At 37.4% G+C, this 23,067-nt stretch overlaps 1 protein-coding gene and 1 pseudogene across 1 annotated transcript; both read right to left on the minus strand.

The window, feature by feature from the left end:
* Nucleotides 1–301: 301 nt before the first annotated feature.
* Nucleotides 302–4,618, minus strand: LOC137710125 (uncharacterized; annotated as a pseudogene).
* A 1,120-nt stretch (nucleotides 4,619–5,738) lies between these two features.
* On the minus strand, nucleotides 5,739–13,787 carry LOC137711634 (uncharacterized). The gene is made up of 3 exons (XM_068450887.2): nucleotides 13,429–13,787; nucleotides 11,087–11,297; nucleotides 5,739–10,685 (listed from the first exon to the last, which is right to left on the minus strand). Exons 1-3 carry the CDS (start codon nucleotides 13,588–13,590, stop codon nucleotides 5,944–5,946), a joined length of 5,115 nt encoding a protein of 1,704 aa, XP_068306988.2. The 5' UTR covers nucleotides 13,591–13,787; the 3' UTR covers nucleotides 5,739–5,943.
* Between the last annotated feature and the right edge of the window lie 9,280 nt (nucleotides 13,788–23,067).

Genomic DNA, 23,067 nt, shown 5'->3' on the forward strand with positions numbered 1-23,067 from the left:
TTAGCCTTTTTTCTTCCTTGAGAATCTGTTCACTAATTTCCCCCCTTTTCATCAGTTTCCAAGGAGTAAGTGTAAAACCAGCTGCTTCCTCTGCTCACATTTCAATTCATGAAATTTTCGTTGTACATTTTCTTTAATCTATCATTTCTACGAATTCGAAACTCAATTTTTTTTAATTAGTTAGCAGCTTCTGAAGAATACAAAGCAAAAACTTAGGAAACTAATTCAGCAATCATAAAACGGACCAATTAGTAAACTGCAGAAGGTTGTAAAAATACCAGATGAGAAAACATGGTTCATAAGTTCATATGATAGTATAAGCAAATCCAGTTGTTCAAAATAACATGAGAATCCAACGGTAAAACGTAAAAACCCACACAACCAAAACAGCATAACATAGAGTTCACGTCATCTGCGTAGAGAGACTATTATTATTGAAAAGAAACATAACTAGATAGAAGGGTAGGCAGAATTCAGAAACTCCGCATCCTCGACAAAGATCTGCAGATTCTTCGACTTCATCAAGAAATCAACAGCTTCCTCATTGAATTCTAGCACAAATGCCAACTTGATGAGTTCCAAAAGTGCAGGTATATGTTCAGTGCACTCCCACAGCACACACTCAGATATTTCTTCAGCAAAATGGGTAGCAAACTCAATGATACTCTTCTGTCCGCCAGATTTGTCCATCTTCTGGATGAAAAATTTGTAATTCTCCCTGTCCCACTGTATCTTTCGTGTGCCTCTCACATTCAAAACTTCCCCAGAAGATAGTGGCAGATCATAGCTCACAGTGATTGGTTCAGGTGTCTCCACAACAGCAACGTCTACAAGACCTTGGACAGCTTTCTGCCTCTTCTCTACTTCCATCTCAATGGGAGGACCAGCTAGAAACCCAAGAATCAGCCTCAGCAGCGCTTTCCTGATCAATTTCTTCGTTGGGGTCATCAGTAGTTCAACATCATCTGCGATGGATGATTCTACCTTCTGCACAGATTCTGAAATAGTGCGAACACCAATTTTCTTGTAGATTTCAAGCAGCCTAGTCCGAGGCAAGGAAGCCAAGCTTGGCTGAGGGTGCCAAACAAACATTGACTGTGAACACTGTTCGAAAAGATACTGCAGCTGAAGGTCATCCGCAACGAAAACATCCTCCTTGTTGCACAACAAAATTCCACCTGAGCCAGAATAAACCGGTACTTTCACCACGGCATCAGCAAGACTTTTCTCCATCTTCAAATTCCAGTGCTTCGAAACATAAAGCCAGAACATGCAGCATTGATCATGAGACAATCCGATTTCAGAAATTTCCCAAACTTTCCAGAGATTCAGGTAATCATCAACAGAAGGATGGGATCTTATTCCAAAAGCAGAAGAGAAAAAACCAAACAACTTTTGCTCATAGTGTTTCTCCAAAACAGTTAGCAGCGAACCAAATAGACCATCCTTGTCATACAGAACACATTCATCGGCACTAACCCACTCACCATTTTTATTTTCTTTCGGAACCCAGATCCTTCCGGGAGCCACTCCATCTGTCAGTGGCACCCACTTAGAGTCACTCAAGTAACTATATACTCGAACAAATGTCGAAAACTCATCATGTAGATCAAGGTGCCTTGCAATCAAGGCACATCCCTTTTTCACTTCGACAATCACCCCAATTGCAGCGAGCTCCTTTCTGTAGGTTGTAATTTTAGAACCATAGAATTCTTCATCAATGAAAAGCCCATCAGTTTGCTTTAAACCCGATTTTGAATCAAACAAGAAGCACTGGTCAGGAGAGTAGTAACCAACATGAGTCTTCAACCATGCTCGAGAAAGTTTTCCCCTGAAAGCCTCCGGAAGGGAGTAGGCTTTCTCATGCAATAAAATCTGTAGGCATTCAAGCAATGCTAGTGCACTTTCTCGAGAAATGCAGGTTGGATCCTGAGGTAGATACAGACAAGATTCCACAAACTTGACTCCGTCCTTGAATTCCACAACCAAACCCCAAGCTCTTCAGTTCGTTCTTAAATGCATGAATGTTCTTTCCATAGTGATTTTCAGAATCATCAATGAATGGGAGAAGACATATGGAAGAGATGGAATCCCAATCGGGACCAGAGAGAATGCACTGTTTGGGAGATCTATAATCACCAAGGCGAGTACGCAGCCACTTCACCTCGCGAATGCAGCTCTTAAGATCTGCGGGAAATTTAAATGGAGTTACATTCAGTGTTCTGTAACACAAGAGAATTGATGCAACATTTTGTTTTGAAATTGAAGTCGAAGATGCATGCTGCTTGAAATAACGGGCAAATACTTTTGCAGCATCCTCAAAATCAAGCACCACCCCAGTTTTCTTCAACTCATTTCTGAAGGAAGATATTCTGTCTCCATAGAAATCCTGATCAATCAATGGGAGATCGCTGAAGACCTGAAGAATGCAGCCCCAACCCTTGTCAAACAGAAGGCATTCCTCTGGACGTTTGTAACCAGTTCTTGTCATTAGGCAATTCGATCCTTTCAAAGCACTGACAAGTTTTTCAGATGAGCTCAAAAGACACATGCATTTAAGTATTAATAGAGGAACCTCAGGTGTCCAGGAAGTCAAGCAAGAGTGTGACTTCAGGTTCCATCATAATGACTTTGATCAATCAACGGTATATGAACAAAAACAGAGCTATTCTGCAAAAGGTTTCCCGATGATGACTTGAGAAGAAATGACTGCGATGGTGGCCTGAAACCAGGAGAACCATTCAAAATAACTTTCAGCCAGCTACCTTCTTTTACACACATCAAGAACTTCTGAGGGATGCTAGCCTTACACATGAGCTGGCGAATCCAGTCCAAAAGCAAGAATACATTTTGCTTATTGAGTGGTGCAGATAAAGATGATATACCATCGCTGGGAGCACAAACATTTGGGATATCCGAGGCTTTAGCATGATCTTTTAGAAACCTAAGGAGCTCCTTCTGTTGTGTAAAGCTACCAGCAAAATGACCGGAATCCAAATAGTCTTCGTTCAACTCAACATAGCCTTCTCTTCTCCACAGATTAGAGTCCGTCAATCCTGCCCATTTGCTTCCATTAGCTGGAACAAGAACTCCCTTCCTAGTGATGGTGATGTTGCCATACTTATCTACCAATGGCATTAGTGCACACAAATTAACAGCTTCCCGAGATAAGATATATCCCTTGCTCAAAGACTGGTGTAGAAAGTGGGCAAATGCAATAGCAACCTTCCGCTCACAAAGTGACTTATCAAAGAGATTGACTGCATAGTCATATATACTTACAGAACCAACCTTGACTTGGTCCGAAAGCCACTTCTTCAACGTCTCCTTCCTAGAACACAATCTGAGAGCTTCCTGTGTGATCTCTGCCATAAAGAGAACATTGGAAACAGATGCAAACTCCATGTTCCAGTCAATCAGCCATGAAACATGACAAGAATCACTTGATAAGCAAACTTTGCTTTCGCCTTTCTGGATTGCGCTTATGCTGCACAGTGATTTGTTTCGATAACCCACGCATTTTATGAGCGGTATATTCTTGATGCTGGTGCTTGAAAATTTAGACCCCCAAAATTCAGAAATGAAAAGTAAAAGCTCCAAATAGACATCTTCCAGCACCCCAGTCATCAGATTAGATGTACCCCGGATGCATGTTGCATACCATTCATTGTTCACAGCTTCAACTCCCAAGAAATTCAGTATCTCGTTATACTCGACATCATCAAAGGCATATGCCAGAACATATTTTCCATGAGACGACAGATTAACCAAGCTTACCCATTGCTTCTTTGCTTTATTCAAAATATTCCAAAAGGCAGGCATTAACCTACCAACCTCATGGGGTTTATAAAAGAACTTCTGCTCCTTGTGAGGCTCACTAGGTACAATGCTTTCTTCAACAAGCTTTGCCTTTATAGACTCCCTGACAACATTCAATCCTTCATAAGGAGAGCTCTGAACAGGCAGAAACTTGAACATACGAATCAAGCTAGAAACTGGAGCATCTTCTTTAGATCTGACAAGCGAGGTAAATGCATTCACAAATGCAGTTGGAACGCAATCGAGAATCCCCTTATTCCATTTGCTGTCCAGAAGAATTGTTTCCCTTGATGAAGCAAGAAGAAAATCGGCTGGAATTGTAAGGGGAAAGTTTGTCACCATCTCGGTGGGAAGGTATGCATAGACTCCAGGAGATGTGTTTGTTCCTCTACAAGGGCGCTCTACAATTGGAAATGCAAGTGTGATCACCCATTCATCTACATCATTTCTCTTATCCACTCTGCACTCCCGCCTGACAGGAAACTTCTGCTTCCACATATAATAGCCGCATTCTGTATCAAATTTGTAGCCATTTTGTTTTGCAGAAAGGTGGAGTGTGTAGGATTCAGCATCTATGTTCTTCCTGGTGACAAAATTAGTCTCACTTGATATTGCTATCGCACTTACAGTGTTGTGCCTTGGATCCACATTGTCTTCCCTAACCGAGAGTCGCTTAATCTTTGATAAGAACAAGAGAATTTCCGGATGCATGCTAGAGAGTTTTTGCTTAACGGCTTCAACCTTGTCCGCCTTCAGAGGTAAGATCAGTGTTGTGGTTGGAAGGGCAGAACCATATATCTGTTTTATTTCTGAAAGAGTAGGGTTTGCATCAACCCATTCTGGGACTATGTAGCCAACATTGCAGTGCACACAGGGCTCTTCACTGAACCTTATTTGATATCCGTTGCTGAAAATGTAAGGTCGCACAGTAATGAGAAACACGCTTTTGGACCCGATACCTGTGGATTAACCAGGAATGCAGTTGAATTAGCAAAACGGAAAACTAACAAGACATTCAAACCGAGAACAAAAACTTAATTCAGAACGCATAATAAACATGAGATAGGCATGGTAGCATTATCAAAGCAGTATTACTATTACATGACTCCAATAAGAGTACATAATTCTTTGAAACAAATGACATTTCAAGATGGAAATATTGATACTTAGTAGTCATAAAAGGACTGGCATGCAGAATATATAGAAGCATCTCGTGTATATATACACATACCTTTCTCCCCAATGTGGCCGCGCTTCCTGTTGCCTTTCTTGGTGGAACTCCCAACACTGCAAATGGACTCGATGTTCTTTGGTGAAAACCCCTTCTCATTGTTGAAAACAATTAAAGTAGCAGGAGCCCCCGCGGCTGTTATATCCCGGGAAGTTATGACGAACTCAAGTGATGGATCAACCCCTTGTGGGTACTCATTATCTTCTGCATTCTGCAAAATAAGTAGTACACTGTGAACCATTGATTCATATATTCAAATAGCTTCCGTCTAAGGTAAATACATAAACACACATTAAAACACACAAGCACGCACATATCTATATATATATATCAAAAACACACAAGTACATGAACTACTCTAATTTATATCGTCCACAAAACATACTCTAATTTACAAAATGGAGTTTAAACTCGGGTGCAAAGGGGCATGCACGCTACCCAGTCCAACTAGCCTAACCGGCATCTGCATATGTACCTTCCTCATACCTTGAATCAAAGAAAGAAACTGAAATCGTCACGAGGATCCGGCCACATTTGGATAGATTTCGTAGAGATTCTAGTATCCAAGAGAAAGAAAGATTTCGGTGCAACGCTATAGTTTGTCCATACCAAAGAAGCTATCAAGTTATCAAAAGAATATTTATGAATACCTTGAATAGATTGGGTGGCAAGTTAACAAAAGAAGCTATTAACGATCAACTGTCCACAAGCACAAGAGAATCACATTAACTAATACAGATTAAAGTTCACAGCATCTACATATTGACGGATTATCGGAAAATCACACTAATTATTTACATTGAAACCACACATTATATTAGTAAGACAGTACTTAAATTAAGGACACAAACTAAACCTTAAACAACAGTAAGGGAAGTTTATAACATATCTAGTCAGAAGGCAGAGTTAAGAAACTCCTCATCCTCGACGAAGATTCGCAAATTCTTGGACTTCATATAGAACTCAACTGCTTCCTCATCGAAATCCATCACGAATGCCAACTTGATCATCTCTGAAAGTGCTGGTATATGATCAGTGTTCTCCCACAGGACACCGGAAGATATTACTTCAGAGAAATATGTGGCAAACTCAATGACACTTTTCTGCCCTCCAGACCTGTCCATTTTCTGTGTGAAAAATGTACACATTTCTTTGTCCCACCGTATCATTCGGCTTGCCCTTATGTTCAAAACCTCTCCGGAAGACAATGGTAAGTTATAGCTTACATTGATTGGTTCGGTTGTCTCCACAACAGTAAGACTGAGAAGGCCTTGCACAGCTTCATGCCTCCTTTCTGCTTCCATTTTGAAGGCAGGATCAGCTAGAAAACCAAGAATGAGCTTCAACAGAGGTTTCCCTATCAAACTTTCCCTTGGAATTTCCTGTTGTTGCTCAATGCCAAATTCTAGGGGCAGTTCTTCCTTGTGTACAGATTCGGAAATAGTGCGAACACCAATTTTCTTGTAAATTTCAAGCAATGTAGTCCGAGGCAATGCAGGCAAGCTTGGCTGAGGGTACCAAACAAATAAGGGATGAGGAGAAGACTGCTCAAAAAGATCCTTCAGTAGCAAGTCATCAGCAAGAAACACATCCGACTTGTTTAGCAACAAGATTTCATCTGAGCCGGAATTAACAGGCAGTTTCACCAAGGCCTCAGTAAGAACTTTCTCTGTTTTCGAATTCCAGCTCTTTGCAATATAACCCCAGAACTTGCAACAGTGCACACGCGACAATGTTATTTTGGAGCTTTCCCAAACCTTCCAGAGCTTGCAGTAGTCCTCAATAGAAGGACGAGATTTTACCTCAAAAGCATACGAAAAGAACACTTGCAGTTTATGCTCAAAGTAGGTCTCCAGGACAGTCAACTGCAAACCAAATAGCCCGTCTTTGTCATTAATTACGCATTGATCAGGACTAGCCCACGCTCCATTCTGATTTCCATTCGGAATCCAGATCCTTTTGTCAGCCTTGCAATCCGGCTTCCACTTAAACTCATTCAAGTACTCATATACTCGAACGAAAGTAGAACGTTCATCATGAAAATCAAGGTGGCTGGCAATCAATGGACATCCTTGTTCCACTTCAACGATCACCCCTATTTCTGAGAGCTCTTTTCTGTAGGTTGTAATTTTAGAACCATAAAATTCTTCGTCAATGAAAGGCCCGTCAGTCTTTTTCAGAAACAAATCAAATTTGGAGTCGAACAACAAGCACTCGCTCGGAGGCCTATAACCAGCATAAGTCTTCAACCATGGTTGAGAAACTCTCTTTATAAATGCATCTGAAAAGGAGTAATCTTTCACCTCCAACAAAATATGCATGCATTCCAGCAATGCTAGCGCATTTTCTGGGGAAATGCTGCTTTGATTCTGGGGAAGACAAACATTAGGAGGCACAAACTTGACACCATCCTTGAATTCCACAGCGACCCCCATGCTCTTGAGCTCCTTCTTATATTCATGAATATTCTTGCCATAATAATTTTCAGAATCATCGATAAAAGGGAGACGAGATATTGGAGAGATAGATTCCCAATCAGGACTAAAGAGAATGCACTCTCTTGGAGATCTATAATCACCACGACTAGTTCGCAACCACTTTTCTTCACGAATGCAGCTCTTCAGATCTGTGGGAAATTTAAAAGGAGTTCCCTTCAGCTTTCTACAGCACAACAGAAATGATGCAACATTTTTCTTGGTGATGGAAGCCCAAGATGCATGCTGCTTGAAATAACGAGCAAATTCTTTTGCAGCCTCCTCATAATCAACAAGCACCCCTATTTTCTTCAACTCATTCCTGTAGGAAAATATGTTGTCTCCATAGAAATTGTGATCAACCAATGGGAGACCACTAAACACCTGAAGAAGGCAACCCCATTCCTCGTGAAACAAGAGACATTCATGTGGAAACTTGTAACCATTGTTTGTTTTCAGGCATCTTGCTCCACTCAATGCTTGGACAATCTTATCAGATGAATTTGAAGTCTTCATAATTTGCAGCAACAGCAGAAAAGCATCCGATGTTAGATGAGTTAAGTATGACAATGACTTTAGGTGGTCGATGATGAGCTGGTAATTTCCGTTCAAGGAACCAACCACACCAAGCAACTCGAGTTCTGTTTTGAAATGAAGAATTTCTTCACCGTAAAACTCCTGCTCAATGAAGGGAATGTCACTAATCCTGGATGCAATTCGCCACTCTTGGTCGAACAAGACAGATCCAACTGGAGACCTGTAGCCATGGGACGTTTTAAGCCATCTCCCCCTTTTAATACTGGATACAAATTCTTCGGCTGAAAAATAGTTGTCCCTCAAAAACTTGATAAATTTCAGGATTGAAAGTACACTGTCTATAGTTAAAGTGGATGAATCTGCGAGAGACATAAGACGGTTCCCAATAAACTTGCATGCTTCTGCATACTCAAACATGACTCCAATTGCTTTTAGCTCCTCCTTGTAATCATTAATTTTCTCGCCATAATAACTCATGTCAACCAATGGGATATCAACAAAATTAGATCCACTCTGCAGAATGTTTCCACATGATGACTTGAGCATGAATGACTGCGAAGGTGGCCTGCTGGCACCCGAATATCCATTCAAATAAACTTTCAGCCAGTAACCGTTCGCTATGCTTTTCAAAAACTTCTCTGGAATGTGAACCCTCTCGTATTTCAAGTGATGAATCCAGTCCAAAAGCAAGAATGCATTTTGCTTCGTAAGAGTTGAAGACACAGTTGGAATACATGCATTGGGAGCAGAAATATAAGGGACATCCAAAGCTGCAGCGTGATCTTTGAGGAACTCAAGGAGCTGCTTCTCTTTTGTAACTTTACCTGCAAAGCGGCCTGGTTTTATGTAATCTTCTCCTAACTCGATGTAGCCTTCTTCCGTCCACAGATTTGTATCAGTCAAATCAGCCCATTTGCTTTCATTGGCAGGGACAATAACCCCTCTCCTTTGTCTATTAACGTAGCCGTAGTTATTCACAAGTGGCATTTTACGACATAAATCATCAACTTCGTAAGCAGAGATATACTTATTGCACAATGAATGATACAAAAAGTGGGCATATGCAACAACAGGTTTCCGCTCATCGCCAAGAGAATGATCGAGGCAAACTGCATACTCGTAAACACTTACAGCAGCAACCTTCATTTCTTCCGCGAACCATTTCAGCAACTCCTCCTTCTTAGAACATGACTGGAGAGCTTGCTGGGTTATTTCTGGAATAAAAAGAAGACTTGCTGTGGATATAAATTCCTTGTTCCAATCAATCAACCATGAGACATGACTAGAAAGACGGGATAGGCAAATCTTCTTTTCACGAATCCGCATTGCGCTTAAGCCGCAGAATGCTACACTTCCGTCAAAATCCACATATTTTATCAGTGGAATGTTCTTGATGTTGGTGCAGTGGAATGTCCGCCTCCAGTTATCGGAAACAAACAACAGAAGCTCCCAATAGACATCTTCAGACACTCCGGCTACAATATCGGAACTCTGAATGCATTTAGCATACCACTCATCGTCAACTGGTTTAACTTCAAGGAAATTCAGAATGTGATCATACTCCTCCTTGTCAAATGAATCACACAAAACATATCTTCCATGGGAAGAGATGTTCCCCAAGCTAACTCTTTCATGGCTCGCCTTTCTCAAAATATTCCAGAAAGCAGGTAACAACCTACCCACTTCACGAGGTTTATGGAAGAACCTCTGCTTGTGTGACTTGGTTGGTACAATGTCTTCCTCAATAAGCAGTGCTTTGATTGACTCCCTCACAACATTCAATTCATCATAGGAGGTGTTCTGGACAGGTAAGAACCTAAAGTAAGGAGGCAAACTAGAATCTGGTGCGTCTCCTATAGTTTTCACGAGCGAGATAAATGCTTTGAGGAATGCAACAGGCACACAACTAAGAATTCCTTGATTCCACTTGCTGTCCAAGACAATACCTTCTCTCGATGATTGTAACAGAAAATCTGCCTGAATTATGAAAGGCAAATTTGTATACATCTGAGTTGGAAGGAATGCGTAGACCCCGGGTGAGCTTGTTCCTCTATGAAGGCGCTCCCCAAATGGAAATGCTAGCGTGATCACCCACTCATCGACCTCCATTCTCCTCTCCTCTCTGAATTCTTGCCTGACAGGAAACTTCTGCTTCCACATATAATAGGTACAGTTTTTGTCATCGTCACCATTTTCTTCTGCAGAAAGGTGGAGTGTGTAGGACTGAGCATCAATATTCTTCTGCGCCACAAGATCAATCTCACTTGATATTGATATCGCGCTCACAGTGTCGAGCCTTGGATCCTCATTATCTTCCCTAACCGAGAGCCGCTTAATCTTTGAAAGAAACAAGAGAACTTCCGGATGCATTCTTGAGAGCTGCTGCTTCACAGGATGGACCTCGTCGGGCTTTAGAGGTAAGATCAGCGTTGTGGTTGGAAGGGCAGAACCATAACCATATATCTGTTGTATGTCACATAGAGTAGGGTTTTCCTCAACCCATTCAGGAACAATGTACCCAAGATTGCAATGCAGACAAGGCTCTTTACTGAACCTTATCTGATAGCCATTACTAAAGATGTAAGGCCGATCTGTGATCAGAAACACACTCTTGAAGCCAATTCCTGTACATTAACCAGAAACATGATTGAATTAGCACAACAATGAAAAATCACAACTACCAAACAAGAAAGAAAACACATATAAGCTTATAGGCATTCCAAACTTCAGTTGCGTACTTTACCGATTAATATGTAACAGTCATCATGTAAAATATCACCTAAATTTTGATATCTGCAGAATAATTCCAATCAAAGTACTAATTTTTTCTGTATCAAGCATACTATAGTATAGCATATAGTTCGCGATGGACGACTGAAATGTGAACTCGCAGAGAATTATTAAATCTTGGAACATTTCTATAACCTATAAGGGCTTATCATAAACATGTGCCACATTGTATCAAATGAAACATTGCGTGGCTTCCATAAAGTTAGGGGAAGTAATGTACTGATAATGCACATACCTTTCTCTCCAATGTAGCCGCGCTTCCGGTTGCCTTTCTTGGTGGACCGTCCAATGCTGCAAATGGATTCTATGTTCTTACTTGAAAATCCCTTCTCGTTGTTGAAAACCAGCAATGTGGCAGGAGCCCCTGTGCCGGTTATATCCCTGGACGTTATGACAAATTCAAGTGATGGATCAACGCCGTCTGCGTACTCATTGTCTTCTGCATTCTGTGAAGTAAAATATACCATGTTTTGTTATTTCAATCAAACCATATAAGAAACAAAAGTTAAATCTTAAAATTGTTCATAGTGGCATATCGATTAAGATTAAGATTCACAAGCATATATCTTTACAAAACTAAATTATTTCCCATTTCCAATCGATTAAAACATTGAGAAATCGAATAGCATCTTATCCAATGTAAGCTTTAACAGTTTTAACTTTCCTGAATGTATTAAACGAAATTAAAAACCTTCAAATACATTATTCAGCACACTAACACCTACATGCATGCGTATACAAACGTAACAAACCTACATAAAGTCCTTAATCTTTCTTCAAAACGCATTTAGTTCTTGTGATACAAAAAAATATTGGGGAGAGAGGGAATTGAACACATGACTCGGAATTGCTCTTTGCCACTTGAGCTACAAGCTTCTTGCAAAAGCATTACTTTTCTTTTCTGGACAAGGGTATATTATAAAGGAAATTGATTTCCGCATTTAGCAAGGTGATGTTCTAAATTAAAGTGATTTCGGCACACCCTTTTCCTATGACACTCCATATTTATTTGACATTTGAAGTGAATGAATGAAACAAAGAAAAAAAAAATCTTATTCTAAGAAAGAATTCCTAGTCAACTGACCTAACCACGTTAACACCAAAAACAAAATTCATCATGCATATTGATGTCAAATACTCAAAGAGATGGATCACTGGCCCACTCCTAACCACACAGAATTGTCTCAACTCAACTACCCTTGGTGTTGAGTTTTATAAGTGGTTAAGAGTGAACTAGTGACCCATCTCTCTAAAAATCTGACATGAAATCAAAGCGTATTATTCTTTCGATACGTTTTGGACTCGATTTACTAGGCTTGAATTTGCGTCTTTAAGTTGAGCTTTCAAAAAGTTGCGCTAACTCCAACTTAAGGATATTGAGTTGATTGGGCCTCAAAAAGTTACAATAGCTCTAGTCCTTGAATGATGACCGGGCTATGAAAAAATTGTGTTAACTCTGGTACTATGGAGTTTTTATCAAATATGGCCAAATTTTAGCCCCAGCTTTCATAAATATCAACTTTTGTAACAAATTTCATACATAGTCAAAATCACTCTTGAATAGACCCAAATACCAACAATTAAACCCTTTTTTCTGTAACGTGTGTTAGCTTTTCCTCTTAATGAATGAGCAGCAAGTATGCAAAATTTCGTAGGCCTACAATAAATTTGGATTCAATGGGAAGAAAACTGTTGTTCGAATATATCAACCTTTAGGGAACTGCAAATTATATAAGTCATATATAGTTTCCTTTTCATATTAGGAAAAAGAACAAAACTCCCTTTGATACAATAACTCCAAGAAGATTAAATCGTCCGGTAAAAACAAGCGAAAAAGCTCCAATTAACCCTTATGCCTAACAACATGTATTGACAGCGAAAAATCTTCACATGCTTTCAGACATGTATTGATCTAAGAAAGGTTAATTTCTTTGGATTACGGAGATTTGGGTCAGAGTACCCAATTCATTTAATCCTCCATTTAGGAACTTGAGGTAGTGACTGTTATTGCTAGTGTTCTTCACATTTATATGGTGAAATCTACTTTCCGGCAGTCAAAATTAGTATTTTCCAGAAATAAGCCAGTACTTTTGTATGTATTACATGAGTTGGAATCGAAAGGAACGGACTTTAGGTCTAGTGTAGTTGGGTTTTAACTTTTCGGGCATTTAGGTCTATTCAGATGTGTATTTTGATATAATTGATAATTTTTATAAAAAATAATATTTATGAAATTAGAGAGAGCTTTGGCTATATATGATAAATAATCGGTACGGCACAGCAATGACTTGACCAATTTTTGATGTGGGAATTGATTTTTCTTGTGATCATGTGGGGTTACTCACAAGGTAGCATATTGAAAAAATAGGATCACAAATACAAAATAATATTCAATTAATATATGAAAATTTTCACCCCTAAAATCATCGAGACTTTTAGTGGTATTAAAAGTGAAAACTCTCATGTATTAATAGTATATTATTTTTTCATATAAACGATGTGCAATCCTATCCTTCAACAACTGAGTTTTCACTAGGAGTGTGTGTGTGTGTGTGTAGGAATGGGAATGCAAATTACCTGAATCAGTTCCATGACAAAGTGAACAGATTTGGTATAGAGTTCAAGAGAAAGATTTTTGACTGCCTGATGAAGATCTTCAGTCAATGGGTTGAGTTTGTTTTCTCCGATGGAGAACTTTTCCTTGCGTATTTTTTCAATGTGCTCTCTCGGCGTCGCCATTTTCGGTACGGTCGACGGGCGATCACAAAGCCACAGCCGGCTTTTCAGTTACAGAGAGATGAAACAAAGTCACAGAGAGAGCCAGCAGGGAGAGCAAGTAAACGAGAGTAAACAGAGAGTCAAGAGCGAAGGTGGGACACTAATAAATCTTTTTTTTTCCATGTTGCAAAGGAATAAGGTGTTTATATATAAAGGCCACAATATATATATACACACACTAATTAATAAAACACTTATTATTTTTACCAAAAAATAAAATAAAACACTCATTATTTTTACCAAAAAGACATATTATCAATCAAAATCCTATGAAATTACCAGTTTAACTCTCTAATTAGAACAGAATATGAATAAGAAATATGAAGCAAAAATGTGATTTCACACGACCAAAATTTTGCTTTTTTTTTTTTTAAATCTCACCTACATGTAATCCTAAAATATTTATAATTATTAATAAATAAATAAAAATTTCTCACTCCCACGTTTCTATCACTCAATTCCTCTCTCCTTCTATTTCAAAAACAAAAATAAAAAAATTTCTCACACATTTTATGTGTCCCTATATGCTAGTATATATTAAGAAAAGGATGCCTTTAAACGAAAAAATCTCCATTTTTATAAATAAATAAAAAATTGGGAATATGGCGCTCACACCACATCAAACTTTAACAATCCGAATTATTTATTTTTCAAGTTGTACCTCATAGATCATTTTTACAAAATATTAGCCAAATTAAAAATATTTAAAACAATTAATTGAGTTCAAAAAAATTAACTAACACTTTATTCTCTAAGAAACATTAAAATTTCATGGTCATAGCTAAATAAGTAAATAGTTTCGGATTGAATTAAATTGAATTTTTACAAGGATTATCTACCAATCAAAATTTATAAAATAAACGATTCGAATTGTTGAAGTTCAAAGTAAAATCAATCCCACAACTAATTCCCATTTTTCGAAAAAATAAATATCTTCTATGAAAGGGTCTAATTAAGAAAAATACTTTTATCAGAAGTGAATAATTAGTTTGTCAAGAAAATGCACATTAATTGTTTAATATTAATAATAGTTCTCTTATTTTTATTTATTTATTTTGATATGAGATGCAATTTTTTACTCTTTTTTTCTTGTGAAAATGAGAATATAAGAATATTTAATTTACTAAAATAGACAAATGAAACTTCCTGAGGAAGTTCGATGATTCAATGCAAACAGAGGAAAGGTAAAACCGCTCGACGAAGGTTTCGCGAAGGAAAAGCGAACTTTTAAAAAAAAAAAAAAAAACAACAAAAGCATGAACAAAAGTAAAAAAATATTATTGAAACTGTGAGTTGCTTTCGAATCTAAGCCACGTGTCATTGTACCGAAGAACGGAAGGACCACAATTTGTATACAACGATTGCATCATTATGCGATGTTCCAGTCTATTAATATTGTCACAAGCAAGTTTTACATAATATTGTATTTTTTAGACTGATATGTGTGACAGTAAACTCGTTCTATATAAGTTATTTTCAAACTGAAGAGTTTTGCCGTATAATAATAATTGACGTTGAACGAAGAACTCCTTGTATATGAGAGTGGTCCTTTGTGTAAGAGCTCTTCTTCTTGCAAGTATAGAGCCCGCCAATTTTTTTTTTTTTTTTTTTTTTTTTTGAGTATATAGGTATTTTTACATTAAGAAAAGAGAGAGTTCGGTTAAGTCACATAATGAACAGTTTAATTTAGAACGCATCAATTTAAACTCTTAATTAAGGTTTAATATCATTTATAATGCACCGAAAATTTTGGACTTATTAAATATAAAGGAAAACTAATGGAAAGGGTTTGAAAAATTTGAGCTTTATGATAAACTATACTCAAAACTCTTATAAGTTTTCTTTCAAAGTAAGACCAAATTTGAATTTCAGTATAATATTTGAGTTTGAGGTAGAGCTTATACTAACAAGAAAAAATGTTATTCAACCGAAAACATTAAGCTTTGATTTTTTTTTTATTACAACCATCTTCAATACACATACTTAAATCGTGGAAAACTCAAGTTTTGACTCAAATATTTTCTCTCGCAATACGAAGACTCAGATTTTAGATGTAACATATAATTCAAATATAAAAATATGTCTAAAATTTGAAAGAGAAAACCAAAAACCTCAAACTGGCCACTTTTTTTATTCAAATATAAAAATATGTCTAAAATTATAAATCTTGCATTGAGGATGCTCTTCACAAAAACTGGATGTCATATCACTTTATTCAGATTGGATTCTCTTCCCTCCTTTTTTTTTTTTTTTTTTTTCCTTTTTTCACTTTCTAGTTTTTTCTTCTTTCTCTCCCTATAAATATGAAATGTTGCGTCCAAACCAGTGGTGTAGCCATGATTTTTAAATAATAGGAATATAATATCAACAAAATAGGCTTCATTGGGTCGAGCATCTAGAAGGTACGTGTCAATTTTTGTTAACATATGCTAAAAGTTTATGCCACATATGTCGTCAACTAATATTATTTGTAGAGTTTTGTCGAGCTTAGATGCAAGATACTGTGGAGTAATGTTGAAGTCTACCAAGACTTTTCAACTAAAATATTTCATCGAGGACATGATGCGCAAAATAAAATCGCAAACAAGAAGAGAGAAAATTAAGATAAATATAATAGAAGAAAATAGAAGAAGTAGGATGAAGAGATTGTAATTTAATTTGTCTTAATAGGAGTCAAATACAATACATTAACAAATATATATATATATATATATATATGAGATTTATTAAGTTGTTGGAGTCAAAGATCATGATAGCCCTCTGCCACTGGTTCAAACATGAGTGACAAATGAGAGGAAAAAAAAAAAAGTTGGAGAGAATCCTTGTCCCCTTTAATCTAGCTTGTTGTCGTATCTGTAATCTTAATTTATGAGTATGCATGAGCTTTGTACGAAAAGCAAAGACTTTGCATTATTTCAATTGCTTATTAAATTGTGTTTCTTTTTCTTTTGAATTTTTTGTGAAATAAGAAAGTGAAAGGAAACATGTAGTGGTGGGAATTGTATCGAAAAAGCAAGACTGATCGCATCACCTTGAACGCTGATTCGACCACTCAGTCACCACTCTCCAGAGTCTTTAATCTTTTGAGGAATCTGAACACCTTTCCACAACTTTTGTTTTTCCAAAGGACAATAATGGAAGACTCACTGTATCTTATGGTCTAGCCGAAGACTTGTAGGTGTCTTCGTTTATTCAGAAAGGTTTCAAGTTCGGTAAAATTCTTGTTAATCGTATCAAGTTAACTATAAAACAAATTTAGTTTAAAATATGATTTCGTTTTAGGCTATCTAAGCTTGAATCCGAATAAAGTATACATGCATTTCAGGTCTGCGTCAAAACACAACCCCACCATGCACACTATCCTTGGTTACCATGCCTGGGATACGTATTTACGTGGTTGCTCGAATAGTCTCAAACATGCAGCAATAATGTTAGGATCAAAAGTCGCCCATACGCATGTAAAATTTAGTAAAATTATATCAATTTGATGACATAATGACATGATGACAATGATAAAAAAGAACATGGAAATTCAATTAGGATCAAAGGCGGATCCACCTTAAGATAAGGTGGGCCAGCTAACCCCAAACGCAAAAATTTTTCATGAAAGAATTGGGCGCTGCCTATTGAAAATTTGAGATTGCTCTTGAAAACTATCATCTAACTGTTTGATGAACTAGAGGCAGTGGACAAGGTAGCTACTACCCGCATGCCTTTGTATGCTTTTCTATGGGCATCTTTCAATAAGATCACTCGACATCTATCGATATGCTTGCCCAAAATCTATCGACATCAGTCAACATGCTCCTATTGGCATGTATCGACAAGCGTGTAACATGACTTGACAAATAATTTTAGACTTACTAAGATTTGATGAAATGTCAATTTTCATGCTATACAATTTAAAAAATTTTGTACGCTACATGCACTATTCTTATTAACTTCACATTTAATATTTTCTAGATCCATCATTGATTAGAATGGTTGTTACCAAATAGTGCGAGAAAACCAAAAGGCAGGAGTTTGAAATTACCATTCCTCATCCTCTTGACTTTTATCAGGCAGAAGCGACTTGATGAAGAAGATATTTTATTTGCAGTCTAATATAGACAAACGAACCTTCCTGGGGAAGATCAGTGATTCGATGCACAGAGGTAAAACCCCTCAATGAAGGAAAGAAAAAGTTAACATTAACAACAAAAACAAAACAAAATATTATTGAAACTGACAGATTGCGATTGCCCTGATGCCTTCGAATCTATGCCATGTGTCATTGTGTAACTAAGAACGGAGGCATCTTACTCAAGAGAGATTTTTTAATGTAATCGATACAAAAGATGGTATACTATGTGTCATTATACAAATAGTAAGATATATATGTTAAAAAGTTAATAACTAAAAAAATAAAATTTCCACCACTTTTATAAAAACAGATAGTGTATCATTCGTGTTCCCATTACAAAGAAAAATTTCTCCGCATAGAACAATTTTATCATCACGTGGAGGCCGGTCCACTAATATGCTGTCACAAATAAGCTTTTTTAGCTCCACATAATATTGCATTATTAGACACTCATTTTTAACATAAATATACAATAATTCTTGCATTGAGATTGAGAGAAAAAACTAAATAATGATGTTAACTATACATTTATTTTTATCTTTCACACATGTCTCTCAAAGTCCGATCATCAGATCGAACGAATTGAAGAAGATGCGTAAATAAAAATTAACAAAAGCATGTGTAAAAGGTAAAAAAAAAATGCGAATATCACTATCCAAATCAAAAACCTCAAACCGGCCATTTCTTTTAATTTAAAAGTACAAAAATATAGCTCTAAAATTATAAATGTCTTGCATTGCCATTGAGAATGCTCTAAATCAGAAAAATTGGAAGTTAGTTGGATCAAACTCGTTTATTCCACTTTGTTGTCGTCCCTGTAATTTTAATTGATGAGCATGCTCTGCTCTAAATCACAAAAAAATTGAAGCAAGCCCTAGTCAATCCTACATGTTTCCTTTCACTTTCTTATTTATTATTATTTTTATTTATTTTTGAACAAATTTCACTTTCTTATTTTACAAAGTTCTAGGATTGATTGGGGGTTGCTTCAATTTTTTTTAAAAGTAACTTCTTAAAAAAGTGATGTCTTATGGCTCATTTGGATATACTTTTAAAATGATTGAAAGCGTTTTTGGTGAAATTGATTTTGAGTTTTAAAAGCGCTTTAAGTGTTTTTTGGAAGAAGCATAAGATATGTGCTTATTGCAAGAATCACCTAAAGTGTTTTTTCATGATACACTTGGATGTTTTCTAAAGATTGGTTTAAAAAACATTTTCACAAAAAACGCTTTCAGTCATTTTGAAAGCACATCCAAACGAGCACTTAATTATGTTTGGTAAATAAATTTTTTTATTTTTATTTTCAAAATCATGGATCTAAAACAACAGAAAGTATAAGCAGCTTTGCATACTTTTTGAAAAAGTTACTGGGAAAAAAAAATTGAGCCTAAATTCATTCTTTAATAATCTTGGACTAAAATTTTAACCCAAAACCATTGGAGCGAAAAAACTGTTTATGAGTTAATACCTAAATTTTCTCGGTTAAAAATGTTAGATTTTAGCCCAAGGGTTAGAGATGGTCTAAAATATCTAAAAAGAACCAAAACAGCGACCATGTATGTTCAACTATTTTTTTTTATCGGATAAAGTTACTTGGCCCGACAAAATTTTGTTTGTTGGGCAAACTTTCGTCGAGCAAATAGTAATTTATGGTTCCATTTGTGTCAATTTCTGTATGTAAAATTTGGTAAATTTGATTAAAGTTTGTATTACTTAGTTTACTGTCTATTTGGTATTATGTGTGTAAACTCACTCTAAATTGTAGTAGATAAATTAGTGTGGGATTCTATTGGTGTGAGGAAAGATAAGAATTTATTAACATGGGGTTTTATTTTTTATTTTTTGTCAAAGGTTTTATTGACTTGCAGCTGATCTAAATGAGTTCATACTCAAAATCCACCATGGTGTTACTCTGTGGATGAATTTTACATGGGTGGAATTGTGCAATGGGAAGACAAGTGTGAGAGAGACTTCATCTCCACGTTTGACTTAAACGACCTGGCAGAGCATCTTGGCTACAATAAAGTCACAACCGAATTTTGGTACAAGGAGAAACGAAAGGGTTGGGTTCCTATTACTGAAAAATGTTTTCTTGTTGAAAAGTCTAATGTCTGATGGCAATGAATGCCCACAAAGCAAAAGTCTTCTGCATGGGCAAAGTTTTCAATGCCCATGCAAAGTGAAATTGGAAAGTGAATTGTAATGTCAGAGGATACGTCTTAAATTTCAGGATGCATTAACTGCATCAGTTTGGAGACGCTCTATAAATAGAGCACTCCGCATGTTTGTAAGTTACAAGAAAATAAGAAGAAGAAGGAAAACTAGAGAAAAATATCAGTAACATCATCTACTCCTCTGCCTTTTTATTTGTTATCTGCCTATACTATAATTTTAGTGTGACATTTTACATCTACCTTGCACCCACCACTTAAAAGGTTATCTCTCAAACTTTAATCCTTTTATAACACGTTATCAGCACGAGTCTCTATATATAATTATTCTCTCATCTCTCTTCGCCGAACGAACGAAAGAAAGAAAAAAATGTTTCCTTTAAGGTTTTTACTGTTCATCTTATTCCTCTGCCTCAACTGCGCCGTGTACCCTCGCGACGAATTGTTTGCTCCGTGCCTGCTTATAGTCCTCCAACTAACGGTTACATACATCTTTGATTACTTGTTTGGTGTAGAGATTGATTACTAACCCAGTATTTATTTATGTTAATTCTACTGCAATCCAAGATGGTGCGGTACAATCGCCCATCTTGAACTGCAAATTTATTCTTACTGCGATCCAAGACGGTGCGGTATCATCGCCTATCTTGGACTACAGATTTAATTTTACTGCAATTTTTAGGTGGAGCGGTATAATCGCACACCCTACCCTGCATATTTGAATTTACCTGCTGTTTAATTTCATTGCAATTTTATGTGGTGCGGTATAATCGCCCACGCTGCTCTGCATATTTAATTTTCCTGTTACTTGAGTGGTGCGGAATAATCGCCCATTCTATATTACATTATTTCAATGAGAATGGTGCGGTACGATCACCCTTCTCATTCACCCTGAAAATCTCGAGCCAGAAGTTTCGAGTGCTTATCATTTTGGCCTGAAGATCAAAATGAAAAATTTGTAAGAACCAGAAGTTCTAACATCATATTTCTTCAGGAATACATATTATTACAAGTTCTTACACATCTCATTTTCTTTCAGAAAAGAAAATGGCGAACTTGGCGAAGCTTGAATTTTCTGCCCTGGATATTACCGGGAAGAATTACCTGACCTGGGTACTGGATACCAAGATCCATCTGGAAGCAGGGAATCTTGGAGATACCATCAGGGAAGAGAGCAACTCATCCTCTCAAGATCGGGCAAAGGCCATGATTTTCATTCGCCGCCATCTTGATGAGACGCTAAAGAGCGAGTACTTAACGGTTGAAGATCTGTTAGCTCTCTGGAATGCCTTGAGAAACAGATACAATCACCAGACAACGGTGATTCTTCCAAGGGCCCGCTATGAGTGGACTCATCTGAGGATCCAAGACTTCAAGTCAGTGGCAGAATACAATTCTGCATTGTTCAGAATTACCTCTCAGATGAAGCTCTGTGGGGATATTATTACTGAGGAGCATATGCTGGAAAAAAACTCTCAGCACATTTCATGCCTCCAACGTGCTCCTGCAGCAGCAGTATAGAGCGCGAGGCTACACTGAGTACAACCAGCTGATATCTGTGCTCTTAGTAGCTGAACAGAATGATGAGCTCCTGATGAAAAACCATCATTCCCACCCTACTGGATCTGCACCATTCCCAGAAGTGAATGCTGCTTCCCTTGAAGTGAACGCCACATCCTCTGGTGGTGATAATCAAAAACGAGGACGTGGCCACAAACGAGGTCGATGGAATAGGAAAGGCAAGAACCATGGAGTTCAGTTTCACCACCAGGTTCCGAGGCATAATTCAAGCCCGAGCTTCAAAAATGCGAATCGCCACAAAGGCAAAGCTCATATGAATAATGCTCCTAGAAACCCTGAAGGAGCCTGCCATAGGTGTGGTGGCAATGGGCATTGGGCGCGTACTTGTCGTACCCCAAAACATCTAGTGGATCTGTATCAAGCCTCCCTCAAGGAGAAGGGTGTCGAGACCAACTTTCTCGACCAGGCTAGACCAATGGATATACCTGATCTAGATGTTTCAGACTATATTGTGGAAAAGGGAAATGAAGTATATCGGTCCGATTGAATCATTAATGTACTTTTATTATGCTAAACTTGTGGTATTTTCAGATTCAATAAAAGTGGCATGTAAATTTCTTGTTATAACTTGCTTTTAATTCTGATTCTCTTACTCAGAGAGCATGGATAAAAATTGTGGTTATTCTCAGAACATGAGAAATGGCAGAGATATTTGTCTTGCAGACAGTGCAACCACACATACAATACTTCGTGATCGAAAGTATTTCTCAAGCTTAATACCTACAAGAGTAGGGGTAACAACAATATCAGGACCTTCAGATGTAATTCAAGGTTCAGGGCAAGCCCAGATTATGTTACCAAATGGAACAATATTGTCCATACAGAATGCATTGTATGCTACTCGATCTACTCGAAATTTGTTGAGTTTCTAAGACATACGTCTAAATGGATACCACATTGAAACAAAAAGTGCAGAAAATGTGGAGTATCTATGCATTACCTCCAATGATACCCAGAAGCGTATATTGGAGAAGTTGCATGGTATGTCGAGTGGATTATATTATACATACATAAGGACAATTGAATCACATACTGTCATGAACCAAAAGTTCATTGATTCAAAGGTTTACATGCTTTGGCATGACCGTCTGGGTCATCCAGGATCTACCATGATGCGTAGGATCATTATCAACTCTAATGGACATCCATTAGTGAGCAGACACATTGCTGCCTTAAATGATAACCCTTGCAAAGCTTGTTCTCAAGGGAAGTTGGTAATTAGACCATCTCAACTAAAGGTTGATGCTGAATCCCCATCATTTCTGCAAAGAATTCAAGGGGATATTTGTGGGCCTATTCAACCGTTATGTGGACCATTTCGATATTTTATGGTTTTGGTTGATGCATCTACCCGATGGTCACATGTTTGTCTCTTGTCTACTCGGAATGTAGCCTTTGCGAGACTTCTTGCTCAAATAATTAAGTTACGAGCACAATTCCTAGATTATTCCATTAAGTCAATCCGACTTGATAATGCTGGTGAATTTACGTCTCAAACCTTTGATGATTATTGCATGACATTAGGCATTGATGTTGAACACCCTGTTCCTCATGTCCATACTC

This window comes from Pyrus communis, chromosome 6 (genome assembly GCF_041283825.1).
Source record: "Pyrus communis isolate YQ-2024b chromosome 6, ASM4128382v1, whole genome shotgun sequence".
NCBI lineage: Eukaryota > Viridiplantae > Streptophyta > Magnoliopsida > Rosales > Rosaceae > Pyrus > Pyrus communis.

What these genes read in the sequence shown, in the direction of transcription:
- LOC137711634 (XM_068450887.2), bottom strand. Translation starts at nt 13,590, where the DNA reads ATGGCGACGCCGAGAGAGCACATTGAAAAAATACGCAAGGAAAAGTTC. An exon ending in TTGTCATGGAACTGATTCAG is followed by an intron (nt 11,298 to 13,428) that starts GTAATTTGCATT and finishes TTTACTTCACAG; the next exon opens with AATGCAGAAGACAATGAGTA. An exon ending in CGGCTACATTGGAGAGAAAG is followed by an intron (nt 10,686 to 11,086) that starts GTATGTGCATTA and finishes GTTAATGTACAG; the next exon opens with GAATTGGCTTCAAGAGTGTG.